Source organism: Chionomys nivalis, chromosome 1, assembly GCF_950005125.1.
Source record: "Chionomys nivalis chromosome 1, mChiNiv1.1, whole genome shotgun sequence".
Classification (NCBI taxonomy): domain Eukaryota; kingdom Metazoa; phylum Chordata; class Mammalia; order Rodentia; family Cricetidae; genus Chionomys; species Chionomys nivalis.
Window position 1 is genome coordinate 25,605,185 of NC_080086.1, and position 18,979 is coordinate 25,624,163.

Consider the following 18,979-nt stretch of genomic DNA (forward strand, 5'->3'; position numbering starts at 1 on the left):
TTAGTGATATACTTACCTCTATTCTCCAGTGTTATTTCAGTTCGGAACTGTTTCTGTGATACTAGCCTCTAGTTCAAGGATTGGGGCATGCTAGGCTGACCTACATCTCAGCCCATCAATTTTTATTTCAGTACAGACTGCCTCAACCCAGGCTATGTAAAATCAGTATTGTCAGACTCATAATGTGGGAAATCATGATATACAAACTAATATTTTCCTGTCCCACATGAAGTCTCAACTCCAGAAAACCTGTAAGTTAGAAGGAGCAGAACCCAGGAGCAGACAGATGTTCCAGGATGCTACACCCTTATCGGGCCCAAACACATCGTGACACTAACCACCTGCCTCCAAAGCACAGCAGCTGCACTAGTGACCAATTCACAGATCTCCAAAACCACGCCCCCCCCAAAAGCCTTCCTGGGACCTTTCTAAGCCTTTCAGTTCCCAGGCAGAATCTGCGAGGGGCCCCAGCTGGCCTCCCTTCACACAAGGCAGGCTAGACTCCTGACAGGTGTCTAGGTTTGGAGGAAGGTATTCAAGGATTTGTCAACTTTTTTGAGACAGGGAAACCCAAGACATACCAGTGAAATACATTTCATTCTTGGACTGTTTGTAAATGGACGATAAAGACAAGAAGACTAAGTTTTTATAAAGGGGATTTTCACATGCAAATAGGAGCTGGAGATATGGTCAAAGCGCTTGCCCAATGAGCATGCTGACTTGAGTTCAGATCCTCAGCACCCATGAGAAAGCAGAATGTGACAGTCCCTACCTGAAATCCTGACACAGTTTAGGCAGAGGCAGGAGAATCCTTGGTGCTCATTGGTCATTCAGCCTAACCTGCTTGATGAGCCCCAGGTCCTAAAGAGAGATGCTGTCTCAAAAGATAAAGTGTGCACTCCCAAAGACTCACACCCAAAGCTGGCCTCCACAGGCACACGTATGCTCACACACACACACACACACATGCTTACACACCTGCAATCACAGAAACATGTGCACCCATGCACACACATTTTTAAAGTGTAAATAAATGTGTGAAATTAGTAAGATACTTACTTCTATATCCACACATTAAATAAAACCTACCACCACACCAAAAATATGCCACAACTCAAAAACCATTACATAGAGATGAAAGCAAAAATTTTAATGATTCCTACCAGGACCAAGATGTGACACACACCTATGGCCATTCCTATTAGTGACAAAGTCACAGAAACACATAGTAACATAGAGACTTGTCTATAACTTTAATTTTAGTAAAAGCTAACTTTCAGATAATGATGTGGTTAGTTTCCTCCATCTGAGTTTCTAGATTCTAACCCTGAATTCCACTTACAAAATCCACAAGGATAGAGAACTCCTCCCACATCCCGGTGGCCCCAGATGTTATCAGCTATAGCAGACCAACGGTGGCAGGATAGGACACTAAGACTGAGGTGTCCCCACCCACTCACAATCTGTCAATGGAGGTTGACCCATTCTGCTGTGCACAAAACCCACTCCAGTTAGGCTCTCTTTGGTGGTGAGTCTTTGCTGTCGTTGGCATTTAGAATCACCCTGGAGATCAGTGAGGCACATCTGGGGATGTCTATGATGGGACTTCCAGACAGGATTAACTGAGTGGGAGATACACCCTGGCTGAGGACAGCTTCGTTCCAAGGGTCTGAGGTCCAGACATAACAGAGAAAAGGAGGGGAGAAAGCCAGCCTAGTGCCAGCTTGGCCTGTTATCTGCTTCCCATCTGCCATGAGAAAATATTCTCTGAAGACTTGATTGGGGGAGGGGGAGGGAATGGGAGGTGGTGGCGGGGAAGAGGCAGAAATCTTTAATAATTAAATTAATTAATAAAAAAAAGACTGGAAAAAAATAAATAAAAATGTAATGTATTAAAAAAAAAAAAAAAGAAAAAGAAAATATTCTCTGGTACATGCTCCCAACGCCATGATGTTCTTCCCAAGCACATGAGGCCAAACAACCATGGAGTGGACCCTCAGAGATCAGGAACCAATTAATCTTCCCTCCTTTAGGGTAATTCTGTCAGGCTTTTGGACAGAGCAGCAATAAAAGTATGCAGTCTGAATGTGCACAGCCCACACCAGCATCTTGGGGTAACTGCGGGTGAATCCTTCCTGAAGGTTTAGTAAACATGGGGACACAGCTCACTCACATCTGCCTGGACCCCATCAGCTGGGTCAGAGATGGGGAAGGTGGCTTAACCAGGTGGTTTAAGGCAGGCTTAGGAATTCCCACATCACTCTCCAGAGACTAATTCCACATTTTACTGAGCTTCTGTATGGCTCTCTCGTTAAGTCTACCCCACCTTGAAAGCAGGGACTTTCAAGGCTCATTAGCCCCTGTGTCACCAAGCCCAGGACCCAGCGCTTAGATGGGGCTTCAGAAATGTCACAAATTGAGAAACAAGAGAGAGGGGTCCAAATACTGCATCTACCAGCTTCCCCCCTCAGCCACCTTTCTATCTCTGCAGTTAGAGGCACAGCACAAGCACGGGCAATGACCTTTGGGTCACAGGTGACAAACAGAAAGGGAGCTTCCTTCACAGCACATCTCCCGGAACCCAAAATACCCAGCAACGCCGCAGAAGGAACGATCAGCAGGGAAGGGACCGATTGCTGCCCATCTCTCTCTTCACCACAGAGATGGGGAAATGACTACAGGAAAGAGGAGTGATGTCGGGACGCCTGGCAGCCAGCACAGCCCGTTATCGGGGCCCCATCTGTGAACCCCAGTGCCATCAGACCTGGAGCACTAGCAGGATTCCAGCCTGACAGGATGGGAACTTGGCTTCCAGGGAAACAGGCCGAGCAGTGCAGAAGCTGGAACTCCCTGCCTTGTGTGCTTGCATACATTGTCTGCAGTCAGTTCGCTTGATTAAGACATTGACTAGTGGAATGAACTGCCAGCCACATCCTCTCCTGAGCTCCACAGTTCCTACTCTCCAATGTGACTGAAAGAAATCACCCCAAATCATCACAATTGTATTGCTCTATGATCCTATTTCTTCCCGAATAGCATGTGGTAACAGAGAACAAACAAAACACATGGCCAGAAAATTGGGTGCCCTGGGCCAGAGCCTTTCTTTCACAAGGGTAAGTGTGATCTGTGCCCTCTGGGATTATAGAATGGTTATGACAAGTTAGAGTCCAGAAGTTTCTTTCCAGCACCTTTGAGAGACCCAAAGGACCACTAGAGGTGCCTGGTGGTGAGTGAGAGGCACAGATTGGGAGACTGGAGAAAGACCTCACCCAGATCGCTCTGTCTGCTCTCCCGAGACCCATCGCTCATTCAAATTCTTGACAATATATTGTCTCCACTGCCAGGAGGGTGAAGATCCAAAGTCAGGAGAAAGGACTGGGAGTGGGGTTGCTAGGGTGGGCATCAGATGAGAAGACTGAATGCCCAGATTTACTCATTTTTTTTATCATAAGGAAAGAGACACCTGGCTTGGGTGGGGTGGGGCTTTCACCTCTGTCGTTGCTTTCCTCTGGGTTCCTACCCCAGTTCTGCCCACTGAGATCTGGTCCCACCTACCCTCTTGTGGTTCTGCTCTCAGCTGTATGGTCTCCGGGGATGGGTACCAGGCTGCCTTATTGTGTCCCTAAAGAAACCTCAAGGTAGGAAAGAGGTAAGAGAGAAAGAAGCCCAAGGCTCCAGCGTGCTGCTCTGGGGTGGGAGTGAGGAGCAAGGGAGATGCTCACACTCCTGAGAGCACAATAGTCACATGACAGGAGATGGGACTAAGCATCCCCCAACCCTGTGTCAGCACCACCTCCCACTGGCCAGGCCTGTCCTGGGAGCACGCACGCCACCCTCTCTTGAGGAGGCCAAAGACTGTGTCCTAATGGAGTCAGTCGGGCTCTGAAGACCCTGCTCCCACAGAAGCATTCCACCACCCTCGCTCCACCAGCTATCTGCTCAGTGGACGCCTGTGGCCTAATGCTACAGGAAGATTCCATGAGACACCGTCACCCTGGGAAACCAAACTGCAAGACTTTCAGGATTTGAAGTGCCAGCTTTTCCCAGGGAGGAAAAGGAGAGCAATGTCTGGAATCCTAGGAGGAGAGGTTGGCTTGGTGTGAAGAAGAAGAGGAGGAGGAGGAGGAGGAGGAGGAAGAGGAGGAAGAGGAGGAAGAGGAGGAAGAGGAGGAAGAGGAGGAGGAGGAGAGGCTTTTCCCAAAAGACTCTTCAGGAAAAACTCAAGAACGTCACTGGTTTTAAGAAAGTAAAAAGATTCCAATTCCCATGCCTTCACTCCTGTCTCCAAATGGACACACACTCCACATGTCCCTTTCCTGTCCTTTGATGCGGTACATCTACTGTCAGATGCCCAGACCCACGGTCAGGAGATGGGTAGCTGTCCTGTGGCTCAAACAGGAGCCCTCCCTGCAGGAAAGGGCTGTAGGCCCTTTTTGGTTCTCACCTGATACTAAGCAAGGGAGAAAAGTGCTTGGCGCCTTGCAGGAAATGGGGGCCTCCCCGTCAGCACATTGCCCACTCTGTGCCCGAGTCTGCCAGGAACAATTCACAGAGCTGCTGAAGATGGCATAAAATGCCCAATAGTGTCAGCATCAGGGACCAGGTCTCTGGTGCCCTAACCCTGGGAAAGTTACCCTCCTTAATCCAGGGGCATCTGAACCCCCTTCTCCTCCACTCCTGTTTCAAAGATATAACTGCACGGACTTTGACATTCGAGGCCTGAAGGATGCAGTGAGGTCTTGCCTGGAAGTGTCTGAACAACCCCCAGCCTCTGCCTGCACTGCACACCGCACATGGCTCGGGGATACCGCTCCCCAAATGCTCCTGGTGACACCATGCCTCTCTGTCTCCATTCTGTCCTGCTGACTCCGTTAGTCCAACACAGAAAGTTTGGAAGGTACAGGTGGACAGGTGGGACCTCCTAGCCCTTCCTCAGAGGTCTTTTCCAGTTCACTCCACAGCCCCACCAGACTAGAGGAACCTGCGTTCTGGTGAACACACTTGGACTGCTGCAGTCGGCCTCCCCTTTAGAAGAGATGTTCATATCTGAAGGAGCGGTCCTCAGTTACACGAGTGGGTAACAAGGATGCAAGTACCTCTGTGAGCCACAGGCATCCCTGGGGGTGGTTCTAACTTAGATGGTCATCAACCGGCCAAGCAGAAGGAAGCATACTGGCTAGCGCCTATCCCTCTGATAACATTCAGATTGCCTTTGGAGGATAAGCAGCCACAAGTCAATGCAAAACATTCACAAAACAAAACAGAAACCCGAAGCACTAGCTGAGGAGTGCACAGCAGCAACCTCCTGTCCAAAGAAAGAGACAGAAATGAATTCTACCATATTCAGAGCCTGGTGAACACAAAGCTCTTTTTCCTAGCAAAGGGCTTTAATGGGCATCTGATAGAAACCCTTTTCCATCTCGCTGCTCTGAAAGTCAGAGTGAAGTCAGAGCCTAACAGACAGCCCAGCCCAGGGGAGAGGAGGAACAACTGAGCAGGTGTTGACAATTTACCCCTGGTCTCATTGCAGTAGCCCACAGTGGGAAGCAACCTAAGTGCCCCTTGCTATGAAGTCGATGATAAGGTGAACTGAGGTGACTTCCAAGGACCCTTTAGAAATGACACATGAGATACATGTTCAGAGCATGAAGGTTCTGGACACCAGCACTGGACCAGAAAAACAAGCAAAGTGAGCTGTAAAGAGTGCATTTTAAGTGAATTTAACATTCACAGAAGTCCCAAAAAATGTCAACACCAAAAGGAACCTAAAGAGATAAGATGATGGGATACAATGTTATAGCCCAGGAGGGCAGTCCAGAATAAAGGACAGGCAGTCAGAAATAAATCTGAATAGAACATGGATCTTAGTTAATAATAACATGTCAATGTCAGTTCATCAATTGTAACTAGAGTGCCAATTAATAAGAAGGTAATAACAGGGGAAGCCAGGCGCAGGGTCGGACCATAAGAGCCCTGCACACTACTTCCAATTTCCCTACAGCTATAAAACAGTTCCAAACAATAGCCTATTTTTAAAATGGAAAAAAAAATACAAAATTGCATACAGCATTTCCCAGAACCACGATGTACTAGAATGATTGCCTATGGAGAGAGTAGGCAGCAACGACAGAGGGGAGCATTTTCAGATGACGATAACGATAATGGCGTGCCGTGAGTACTGAGCGCAGTTAACTTCTCCCGTGTGTGTGTGTGTGTGTGTGTGTGTGTGTAATCCCAACACCGATCAGGAGACTTGTCAGAGAGAGGGAATCTTACGAGAGAGTAGGCCATGATGGCGTGTGAGTGGGATGAGAGGAAGGTTCAGGGAGGCTGAGCCCTCATGGAAAAGAGTTAAATGGACCTTAAAGCTAGGATGGAGTGGGGAGGGAGAGTGTTAGTCATACAATAGAGAGAACTTTCTAGGACAAGATCCCATCCTAATCTGACATCAGTCACTCAGCTATCTCTGTGCCCTCTAGATTCTCAGCCCAGGGCCTGAGCACCGGGCAGAGAGCAGCAAGAATGGGCAGATCCATCTTTGATGAAGTAGCTGATGGCCTTGTAGATGAAATAGCTGATGGCCTTGTCAATGAAGTAGCTGATGGCCTTGACAAAGACCAGGCCAGCTACAGTGGAATTCAGATTGATGTCGAATATTATTATCCCTAGTAGCACATGGAGCACATTCGAACTATATGTATTTTTTAAAAATGTTCTACAAAGTTACTCATTGCTAATCTGAGATTTAATTTTAATGATGCATTTACTCTCTGTTATATATGGAAGTTCTGAATAATAATAGCAGCATTGTGCTGCTCGGGCTGCTTCGTTTGCTTGACTTGTTCCATCTTTTTGCCATCCCTGGGCAGGATGTACTATTCCTGTTTATAGGCAAGGAAACTGACTTTAAGGTCAAGGCAAGCTGCCTAAGGTCCTGAGTCAGCAGAAGAGGCATAGAAGCAACCATACCTTATCAACCTTCTGAGTGCCCCTTCCTGAGTGTGACCTGCCCTGTTTTTCAATCAAGTCCTCTACTCCCTGACATCAGAGACAAGTGTGGCCTACAAGTACTTACAGCTCCTTGTAAGGCCAAGACCTTGGAGACACCTGCTCAGGTGACTCCTAGCGGAAGGACCACATGAGCTTTGGGTTTCGAACAGCAAAAAAAAATCAGTCAATAGCCCAGAGTAAAGGGGCCCAAAGTGATTTAACAGGTTATAGTCTCCTCTACTGGTGAGAAGGTGATCTAGAGGAATTCTTCCTGCCAAACAAGTCTGGACAAGCCGTATAAGTCAGTACCACAGGAGCCCGAGCCAAGACACATGCAGAGAAGGGATGAACGTCTTCTGAGGACCCTTCCAGTATGAAGACAGCGTTAATGCTAAACTTAGAAATAAGATTTCAGATGCGAATGCCTTCCCAACTTTCACATGTCGCTTTTTAAAGCAGCTCGGTCCTAAATGTGATACCTTCACCAAACCCCTCCCCTCAAGGCTCAGGGACCTGTTTGGAAGAGGCAAAGCGCAGACTGTAAAAGGCTACAAGGAAACCATACTTTCCAGAGATGACAGGACTGATGCACACATGAACTTCCAGGGATGGTGGCAGCATGCACAGAACCTGCACATGTTCAAGCCAGATGCATCCCCAGTACTGAGAAGGGAAAGCGGTCCAGAATCATCCCTAACCAAGAAGCTATTTGTAACTGATGCTTGCTGCCAAAGGGAAAATCAGTTTCCTCTGATGGAGTGTCACTGGGCAGGGCAGGTACTCAGCAGTAGGTGGCCGACACAAAATAAACTCCTTGGCTTTTTGTGGACTTTCTGTTTCATTTTGTTTTGCTGTGGCATTTTTCTTTTGTTTTGATTTTTGTTTGATTACTGTAGGTAGTTGTTTTTTGGAGGGGCGCATAAAGTTGGGTGGATAGGAGCTTGTGAGAACCTGGGAAGAGTTAGGGGAGTGGAAAAACATATCAAAACATTGTATGAAAAAATAGTATAAAAATCATAATAAGCACTCATTGAGCACCTCATGTATACGAGCTATTGTGCTAGATGTTTTCATTTCTCTATCTAACAGTGGAATATGTAAAACCACAGCCACACAAGGTTACTGCTTTTAAAATAAGAAGCCTAAGTCCCCTCTGAAAGGCCAACCATTTCCACAGCTAATGCTTATGAGACACGTACTGAGAGAGATTCTATCCCAGGTTCTGGGGATGAAGCAGGAAATGAAACAAGGTCCCCACCTTCATAGAGCTGGAGGGGCACAGATATGAGAAAAACCTACCATACTGCTGTAGTAGCAGTGTTGAGCTAAATGAGATTGAGAAATGTAGAGCTGGGACCAGGGATGGAGCGTGAAAGGCATGATGGGGTTTTACTGGGGATGTCCAGGGAAGGAGGAAAGAGCGGAGACCCGAAGTGAGGGCATGCGCATGCATGGGTCTAAGCAAGAGTCCCTGGAAGAGAGGACTCCATCACAGTCAACACCCCAAGACCAGGGTGACACCAACCCACGACTAAGGGTAGGCTGATGGCTGGCCTGGAACAGACGTTTGGAGAAGAGAAGATTGGAGATAGGTGAATTTGGAAGAAATAGCAAGGCCAGGATATTTTGGAAAGATCAGAGTGCTATGGGCACATGCATGAATGAGTGGTGGGATGGGCAGCTGGGTGGGTGTGCAGATGGGCGAATGGGAGAAAATAAATGGGTAGATGGATGGATAGATAGGTGGGTGGGTGGATGGATAGGTGGGTGGGTGGGTGAATGGGTGGGTAGGGGAATGGGTGGATGGATAGGTAGGTGGGTGGGTGGGTAGGTGGATGGATATGTGGGTAGGTGGGTGGGTGGATAGGTGGGTTAGTGGATGGATAGATGGATAGATAGATAGATAGATAGATAGATAGATAGATAGATAGATAGATAGATAGATAGATAGGTGGGTGGGTGGGTGGGTGGGTGGGTGGGTGGATAGGTGGGTTAGTGGATGGATGGATAGATAGATAGATAGATAGATAGATAGATAGATAGATAGATAGATAGATAGATAGATAGATAGATAGATGGGTTAGTGGGTGGATAGGTGGGTTAGTGGGTGGATGGATGGATGGATGGATGGATGGATGGATGGATGGATAGATAGATAGATAGATAGATAGATAGATAGATAGATAGATAGATAGATAGATAGATAGATACATAGATAGATACATAGATAGATACATAGATAGATACATAGATAGATACATAGATAGATACATAGATAGATACATAGATAGATACATAGATACATAGGTGGGTGGATAGGTGGGTGAGTAGGTGGATGAATGGGTGGGTGGGTGAATAGGTGGATGGGTGGATAGATAGGTGGGTGGGTGGATGGAAAGGTGGGTGGATGGGTGAATAGGTAGGTAGGTGGATGGGTGGATGGATAGGTAGGTAGGTGGGTGGGTGGGTGGGTAGGTGGGTGGGTGGATAGATGGATGGATATGTGGGTAGGTGGGTGGGTGGATAGGTGGGTTAGTGGGTGGGTGGGTGGATGGATGGATGGATGGATGGATGGATAGATAGGTGGGTGGGTGGGTGGGTGGGTGGATATGTGGGTGGGTAGGTGGATGAATGGGTGGGTGGATGAATAGGTGGGAAGGTGGATGGGTGAGTGGGTGGGCAGATTTCCATGGGTTGCTTTAGTCTGCTTACCAGAGTTGATATACATATATGCAAACACACACACACGCACACACACTCTCTCTCACACACACAGGTTTATAAAATATATTCAGTGGTGTCCCATTCAGTCCCCTAAAGTATCTCATGAGTCCCGAGAAAGCCCACAAAGGAACTTAGATCCAAGTTCAACAGGGAAGCCAGGTCTTCATGTAAGGAAACCACTCTGGAGAAAGTCACAGACCTTTAGGGAAACATGCCCCGCCTTCAGTCTCTAACCAGACTGCCAGGTACATTGTGTGTGCATGACCAGGAGTGGTCATGGCACACCACCACATTCCCATGACAGCATGGAACCACTTGACCAAAGTTACCACAATACCCAGACTCTCCTGCAAGGTCTTGGGTAAAAGTATCTGCTTTGCACAAGAGAAAAAAAAAACAGGCTGTCTGTCAGAACAAAGCCTTCTTGAGGTAGCACTGTCCATCAGGCACCCACCCACCCCGAGACTTGTAGTCTGGCCAGCCTCACCTCCAAGTCCTTCTCCAGCTCCAGCCCAGCCGCCATCAGGTTGTGTTCAAACTCATCACGCTGCTCCCTCCTTTCCTCTTCCAAAGCATCCAGTGGCCCAAGTTCGATATCGCCAGGGCCTCCCGTATGGCGCTCCTTGCCCGTCTCCCCATTGGAGATAACAGCCAACGAATGTCCCGGGGAGCCGTGACTGTGGTGCGCTCCCCGTTTCCGGTAGTGGTACGCAAGTACATAATCAACTTTCCTCTGGTTGTCATGGAAGTGCATTCGGCTCAGACGGGCTTCCGATTGGGGTTCATTGGCATCCAGGTAGTTATTGATGACCTGAGCAGAGGGAGAAACACAGGTGAGGTCAGATGGGTAAGGAGGCTAAGAGGACATCCTGGCACTCTGGGACAGACTGGGAAGCAAGCCTCTCGGTTCCAGAGGCCTTGCCTGTCCAGTGAAAGGATCTGCAGCCTCAGCCCGCATGTCACATGCAGCCCTCCACCCACATGTGCAACCTGGTCATCGGTACCTTCACACATGCTCTGGCATCCAATGCATACACACGTACACATACACACATGGAGACAGAGAGACAGGCAGAGACGGAAACACAGAGACAGAGAGATAGATGAAGAGAGAATCAGGGAGACTGCACATACAGTAGAACACCCTTGCCTGCCCCCAATCCTGAAGCCCATGCTCATGCCTGTTCATCCGCACATACATGACACCAGCAAGCAGTCCCTGCCACTCACACCTTCCTGATTCTGCACTTCCGCACAGCCGTGAAGGCGTCCATGTGCACAGGCACACAAAGGCAAACCAACGCGCAGCCCTCCACAGGCACCACGGCACACCTACACATGTGCCGTTCCTTGCAGAGCTGCATGTGAGCCTGCAGACACTCTGCTCTCCGTAAGCACACACAGGATACTCACTGGCAGGTGTTCGGGATCCATCACAACAGGGCCAATGTCTATTCTCTCCCACCCACAGGAATTCACTAGACACTCCGCCCCTCACAAATCCACATCTTCCCCTTCTGTCTCCTCCCCAGCCACTGGCAAGGACACCCTGCCCGTGACAGAAGCAGGTGACTGACTGCTTTCTCTACCTTCCACTCTAGACTGGAGAGGTAGAGAGATGAGAGGGAAAGAGAGCGAGGCGGAGCAGGCCAGGGACCTGCCTCCCTCCCTCTGGGTGTTTCCTTGTTTATTACTGGTTTGATACCCAGCTGCCTCAGCAGCCACCTGAGAGGTCACCGGGGCAACCAGATGAAATGCCAGGCACCGGAGAGAGGCTCAGAGCCACCACAGCTGAGGAGACGAGTTTCTCAGGCCTGTGGGAACTGAGCCTGGGAGCCTGCAGCCCAACAGGTAGGAATCATCTGGCTCTCTTCTCCCTTCCAGACCCTTCGCTGAAAAGGATAGCCAGAGTTGCTGCAAAATGGGACTGGCTTGGAGAAAGGGAAGATAAGAATCTAAGGCAGTGAAAGACAGACCCCATGGCTCTGGGGAAATGACCTGGGCTTTTTGAACAGCCTCATCTAACTACATTCATTTTGGTCAGTGGGAGTAAAAGTAAATGGTAACTCCCCTACCAAACACTCAGGTAACTCCCCTACCAAAAACCCAGGGCTTTTCCCATAAGCACACACAAGTCTCACATGACAGAAGGGCCAGGTGGGAAGCTCCCTTGGGATGTCCACCTATACTCACAGAACTGTCGCGGGAACACTCTCTCCTGGAGGCCTGGCTAGAGTGTCGGCTAGCACTGGCCCTCTGACCTGCGGCCTGGGGACTTGGCACTCTGAGGTACTGTTTGGGGCCCTGGCCTCCTCTGGCCACTGTCCGTGAACTCAGCCGCCGTGGAGATCCAGGGAGCAGAGGGATGTCTGTGAGAAAGAAAGACAAGAGAGGTGCCATAAGTTCAGGTGACAGAACTCTCAAGACACGGAATCTAAGGCAGTGAGAGAAAGACCCCCTGGCTCTGGGGAAATGGCCTGGGTTTTTTGAACAGCCTTATCTAACTACATTCATTTTGGTCAATGAGAGTAAAAGTAAATGGTAACTCCCCTACCAAACACACTCACTCACACACACACACATGCACAGAAAGAGAGAGAGAGGCCACAGCTGTCATCATCTCTCATGTGTGTACTCAACATGCAACGGTGGAGCTCAAATCCGGGCATAGCGCCTGTTAGGCAAAGCCCTCCACCACTGATCCACTGTTACTCTGTCCTTTCTTTATCCCAGAGGCTATGAGGACTGACCAGCGAGTCTGCAATCTTGGGCAAGAAGAAAGCCCCAGATGAGCCAGGGTAGGTGGAGCTCTTCCCAGGGAGACGGGAGTGTAGAGTGTCTCCCAGGGCATCTGGGCCAGTAGGCACCCTGGACAGTCCTCCTGCAAGGAGGGAGCAAGGACAGAGCAACAGTGAACCTGATAAGGCAGCAGTGTACCAATGAAGCAGGGAAACATTTCAGTGGCCTTGGGAAGTTCTCACACACCCCTTATTCAAGTCAAGTTCTCAGAGACCCACAGCCCTTTTCTGGCTCCTCTCCAAAGTCTTATAGCTGGTCAGACGCACTCTGTACTCTAGTCTCAGCTCGAGGAAACCCCAGGCAGCCGATGCACCCGTGCCTGAACCTGAACCACCAGTCGTATAACTGGTCAGACACACTTCATTTCTTCTTCCTTTTTTTAATTTTTTTTTATTTTTGTTTTTTCGAGATAGGGTTTCTCTGTGTTGCCTTGGCTGCTTGGCTGTCCTGGAGCTCGCTCTGTAGACCAGGCTGGCCTCAAACTCACAGAGATCCACCTACCTCTGCCTCTCAGGTACTGGGATAAAGGCGTGTGCCACCACTGTCCAGCAGCTCATCATTTCTTAGCACTGTTGCCATGTTAGGCTTGTTTCTTCTGCTACCCCAAGGACAGATGTGGAAAGGAGACCAGAAGAACGCATGCCAGACACCCCAAACAGTGACTGGCCTCTGAGTTCACAATAAAAGGTGATAATAAACATTACTGTGCTTTTTTTCATTTTAAGCACCACATGGAGCAGCAACACCTTGTACATTCAGATTTGTCCTAAGTAGTTGCTTAAGGGATGAATAAATGACATTCTACCAGATTTTTCAAAACACAGTCAAGGCTGAGGGTATAGAGGGAGAACATATTCCCACCACCAGGTCAATCGCCAGCCCTTAGGCACCCAGCTATCTGATGATTTTTTCCAAGGAGTCTAGAACATGTGGTTATTGGCCTTGAGAAGCATGGCCTCTCAAGATGTTGCTGTGTGCAGAGAAATTTGGTTGCTGCCAGCGGGGTTGTTGTGGCCTGAATGTGAAATGTCCCTGCAGGCTTGGACATTTGAACGTTTGTTCTGAAGCTGGTGGTCCAATTTAGGAAGGTCATGGAACCTTCCAGAGGTAGAACCTTCCTGGAGGAAGTGAGTCCTTAGAAGCAAGTCCTGAGGTTTTATAGCCCAGCTTCATTCCCCTCTGCCCTGACTATCGATGTGATGTGACCAGTCAGCCTGGCATTCTTGCTGCCGTGCCTTTCCCAACACCTCCCTTTAGACTCTAAGCTAGGACAGACCTTTTCTTCCTGAAAATGTTTCTCTGTTACTTTGTCATAGCAACCAGGAAAGCAGCAAATGCGAGGCAAACATCCATGACTGATGAGTATGGATGTTGGCTCTTCACCACTGGAGACCAAAAATCATAAAAAAATCAAGTAAGGGCTCAAACCTAGGTCTCAAAGACTGAGTAACTTCTGAAAATCAGAAGAAACGATGAAGAGCCTCCCCCAGAGACAGAACATACATCCTGGTGGTCCAACATGGTCTCCCAGCTCAGGACATTAAGGGAGAGGTTCCATTCTTGGGTGCCATCTGGCCACAGTTTCCTTCCTTGATACCTTTCTTTAGACCTATATGTCAACTGGCCCAGAGCAGACCTTAGACCAGAAAGATTAACCCAGAGAAAGTCCAGATGCACAGCTTTGAAGTGATGAAGAGGAAGCTCATCTGGAACCACCTGTCCCTGGCAGCTATCTTCCAATATGCCCAAATCACAGTTGAGAAGCAATCCAAAGCTTTGGTCAAACCATGTATGGCATCTCCTAGGAAGCCTGGGGCCTCCAGAGCACCTGCCAGCCATCTTGGCTGTGTCCTCTGCTTCCTCTTAGCCAAGTTCATCACAACTGCCTGGATGTTCTGCTTTTGTGGCAATCTCCCAGCCCACATTGATTAGGATGGGGCATGCGGCTCAATGGCCGCCACTCTAGAAAGGCATAACCAGGCAGCGATGGCACAGATCAGGAGTCACAGACCTATTTGTGCCATCAGGTGAAGGCTGTGGAGGTGGGAGTGAAACCTGGCCATCAGGAAAGTAGGTGAACACACTTCTAGAGACTCCCTAAGAAGTGTAAAGATAAAAGAAGATCTGTGAGAAGTCAAGACCATCACACAGCCTGTGAAATGGCTTTGTCCACTCATCTGGAAACACTTTCTCTCTTTTCTCTTCATTCTCTTGGCTCCTAGCACACTTATCTTAAACACCAAACAGATCCATGGGCACCGATGCATTTAGGTGCCATGAGGGTAGAAGAGACAGCTCACTCATCTCTGCATCAGTTAGATAGACGTTGTCAAGGGTGAGATCTGGGGCCTCACCACACCTAACTTCCTCCTGGGTGCTATCACCCACTCCTATGAAGGTCATTACCATCTGTCTCTGACTTGTAAGTTTTACTGTCTACCCTTAGCTTCCTCTAGGCACAGTTGAGCACATTGCCCTACCTGCTTAGCACCTACACTTGAAAGGTTGAGAGCCCCTCAAAGTCAACATGCCCCAAACTAGACTGATGACCTTCTCCCAGTAAGATTCTTTTTCAAGATTACCCACCTGAATCATGCTTGGGATGTCCTGTACACTCAGAACACAGCCAGAAATCTAGAAATATCTGGAAATCCATCTGCCCTCATACCTCATATCCCATTTGACACCAAACCTGCTGCAGCTATAAGGGCATAGTGATCTAATCATATCCAGAAGACGCTGCTTCACCCAGTCCTCCAACCTCTAGCTTTTATAATTTTACCACTCTTTCTTCCATGATGGTCACTGAGCCTTGGCAGGGCAGTCTGGCATAATGTCCCATTTTATGAGGAACCACTCTGTGGATACTCATTCTCAAGGGGATAGTTCTTAAAGACTAAAAAGATCTGTAACAAGCAATGACACTGATACAGCAATAAAAGTCTCCCAATAACAAGCACCCCGGGAATGTTCCTTGCTGGATTTCATGGCATCTGCCAAGAACTAATGCATACATACTTCAAACTAATCCACAAAACAAAAAGGGAAGAAGTGCTTCCCAAGTCCTTCTTGAAGCCTGTATTTGCCTTCCGCCCTAAACCAGGTGAAGATGCAACAAAAAAACAAAACTATAGACCCACTTCTTTGATTAATATAGATGCAAAAGTCCTCAGTAAAATCCCCACAAACAGAATTCAACAACATACTTTAAAAATCATGCACCATGACCAAGACAGTTCAACATGCACAAAACAATAAATTAAATACAGCTTGTATGTAGAAGCAGGAAAAAAAACACATGAATATCTCAATAGTCACAGAACAAAAACCTGACAAATCACCCCATCATCATAAAAGTCCTGAGAAACTAACTATAGTTTATACCGTTAGTTTATAAAGTTAATTTTTATAGTTATAGTTTAATAGTTTATATAGTTATACTTTAATAGTTTATGTAGCTGTAGCTTATACATAACTGAAGAAACTAACATACCTCAACACAAGGACTCTCTCCAGCCGGCTGACAGCCATTATTATTCTGAATGACAAAAAAATAAAAATCACTTCCTCTAAAATCAGGAACAGGATAGATGTGCCCTATCTCTACAGTCTTGGTCAATATAGTACTAGAATTCCTAGCCAGAACAATAAAACCAGAGAAGGGAAAGAAGATAGTTGATCCCTGTTTGCAGATGGTCTGACCCTATACTTAGACCCTACGGTCTCCATGAAAACTTTTAAGACCCAATTTCTTTTAATTTCGGGAAGACAGCAAGGTATAAAACCAGTATACAAATATCAATAGCTAAAAAAACAGCAAATATCAATAGCTTTTATACACCAATGAAGAACCTAGAGACAGAGAAATCAGAAAAACAAACCCAGTCACCACAGCCTCAAAAAGATATTGTTATGTAAGGATAAATCTAACCATAGAGTCAAGAAAGTCAAAAACTATAAAATACTGAAGAAAGAAATAGAAGACATTAGAAGCTGGAAAGTTCTCCCAAGTTCCTGACTCAGTGGAATTAATATGTGCATAAACAACATGCTACTGAAAGCAGTCTACAAAGTCAATGAAGCCCCCATCTAAATTCAAATGACACTGCAAACTTTGCCCACCTATCCAGCTCCAAATGCCAAAAGCTATGGGCTCCCTAGGCTCCAAGCACTATGCACAAACTACCCCCGCCCCGCCCGCTGTAGTAGGGAGCTGTGGGCCTCTTCCCACAGCCCGGCTCATGGCTGCCTGGCTAGCTTATGCCCCGAAATAACAACACACAGATTGTATTCATTTAAACACTGCTTGGCCCATTTCTGTTCATGTATGTAGCACCCAAAGGAGCGCTTACCGGGAAGATTCTAGCCTACATCCATCCTGGGTCGGAGCTTCATCGCGTCTGCTGGGGAGAGGGGAGCATGGCGTCTGCTCCAGAGAGCAGAGCTGTCGAGTCTGAGCTCACTTCCTCTTCCTCCTATCATTCTGTTCTGTTTACTCCACCCACCTATGTTTTAACCTATGAGGGCCAACCAGTTTCTTTATTTTTAACCAATGACCTTCCTCCATCATTTCCCCTTTTTCTGTTTAAACAAAAAAAAAAAGGAACGCTTTAACTTTAACATAGCAAAATTACATATAACAAAACAGTTATCAAGTAAAAATTACAATATTTCCATCTATTTTATCTTTATCATAACTAAGGAAAACTATAACTATCTATCTATTCTTCAACTCCATCAAAGACTCCAGAAAGATACAATATTACCCAAGCAAACAAAAAATAAGCAACTATCAAACTCTAGAAATGACAGAGACATCTCGCTGCCTTGACAGTCACCCAAAGTTTCTCTGTACCGTTGGGGCATCCATCTTCGGCCTACAGGCCCATAGTTTCCAGCAGACATTTCCATGAAGCAGGAAATTTCAAAGGCAGTTCAGACACTATCTGCTGTGTCCTGCAGAATGTCTCGCATGAATTCATGTCTCTTTCATGAATCAGGAACCCCAAAAGATCATCTCACCTTTAGGCAAGTTCAGCAGTCCTCTCTCTGCGGGTTCTTTGTGTCCAGTTTATACAATAGTCCAGGCAAGAGCAGTTTCTTGCCCAAATAGCTATCAAACTCCATAAGGTGCCTCTTCGATGCCCGTCTTCTTTCTTCTTGAAGTAGATTGGTGCTGCCAGGAGCAGAGTATCTCATTGTCATGAAAAACCCTAAGTTATTAAAACACTTAAAATGCCATATTATCTTTGAAAGATATGAAGAATGTCTATCTAAAATATAAGCATGCACATCTAGAAAATCTAACATGACTACAAACTTGACTATTATTGATAATTATCCATTAACAACCTATATACATTACATTTTTAAGTGAACTACACAATCACAATACCTTAATCAATATCAGAAATACATATACATATAATAAAATTGACCTTAAATTAATATCAGTAAACCAAGATTCATATCAATGCAAATTATTCACATCTATATTAGCTCCCCCTTTAAATGTAAAAGAACATTTATAAACAATATATGGGAACATGGGCGCAGTTTTTTCTCTCCAAACTGCTTCCTGCTGAATGGGGGCGCTGTTAATCAGGTCTTTCATGGTATAACCTGTGTGCTAGGTTCCTCTCAGTCGGCAGTTGAGCAAAGTAATTTTTTGAAGGTGTTCACAGCAACCCTTCAGGAGGACGTGGTCTATCATACCATATTGGGATCGAAGAAGCAATCCAAAGAGTCTCATCCTCTGTGAAAACAAAAGAAGAATCTCTTTTCCAAAGTATCATATCCTTAGATCCAAATTCTGAAGTCAAGGTATTTTGAAAATATCTATCTTGGATTAGTTCAGCAGCATTTATAAACAAATATCTTTTAGCATCTGTTGCTCTTTCCTCAGCATTCAAACAATTCAAAGAGAGCATAATAGCATACAGTATCAAGATTCTCTGTGTATTTTCCATCTTTGTGCAGCTTTATTTTAACTCTATTTTGTTTATTTTTACTTTTGTTTTATATTCTCTGTATATATTTGTCCTGGAATAACTCTGTAGACCAGGCTGTCCTTGAACTCTCAGAGATCCGCCTGTCTCTGCCTCCCAGGCATTGGGATTAAAGGCGTGTGCTACCACACCTTGAAGTCACAGAGGTCAATCTCCCTCTGTCTCCTAAGTGTTGGGATTAAAGGTGTGTACTACCACACCCAACTGCTTTCTTCCTTATTTTTTTAAGAACTTTTAGCCTGCATATACTTTTAACACACTGTAAACAATTTAGAAATTTTCTTTGTCTTTGAATCTCTCTTTACTGTATATCTCTCTTTTTCTGACCACATGAGTCTTTAATTTACTGAGCAATATGGCTAAAATTAAAGCCGTGGCTTTGCCGTTTAGATTCAGCCCATTCCTTAGCTTTCCAGCCTCATGGCAGAGATACTGGCTGTAGCCATGTTTATCACCAC

The 18,979-nt window shown here is 46.6% G+C and overlaps 1 protein-coding gene across 2 annotated transcripts in view; it reads right to left on the reverse strand.

Annotated features, from left to right (window-relative positions):
• The window catches only part of Ano2 (anoctamin 2), a 354,947-nt gene extending 343,799 nt beyond the window's left edge, over positions 1 to 11,148 (reverse strand). For both annotated transcript variants that reach the window (XM_057773268.1, XM_057773275.1), the window contains exons 1-2: positions 11,128 to 11,148; positions 10,202 to 10,525 (exon numbers count right to left, since the gene is read on the reverse strand). In XM_057773268.1, the coding sequence (XP_057629251.1) occupies positions 10,202 to 10,525; positions 11,128 to 11,148 (345 nt within the window). The remainder of the gene's footprint in view (positions 1 to 10,201; positions 10,526 to 11,127) is intronic.
• Positions 11,149 to 18,979: the final 7,831 nt, after the last annotated feature.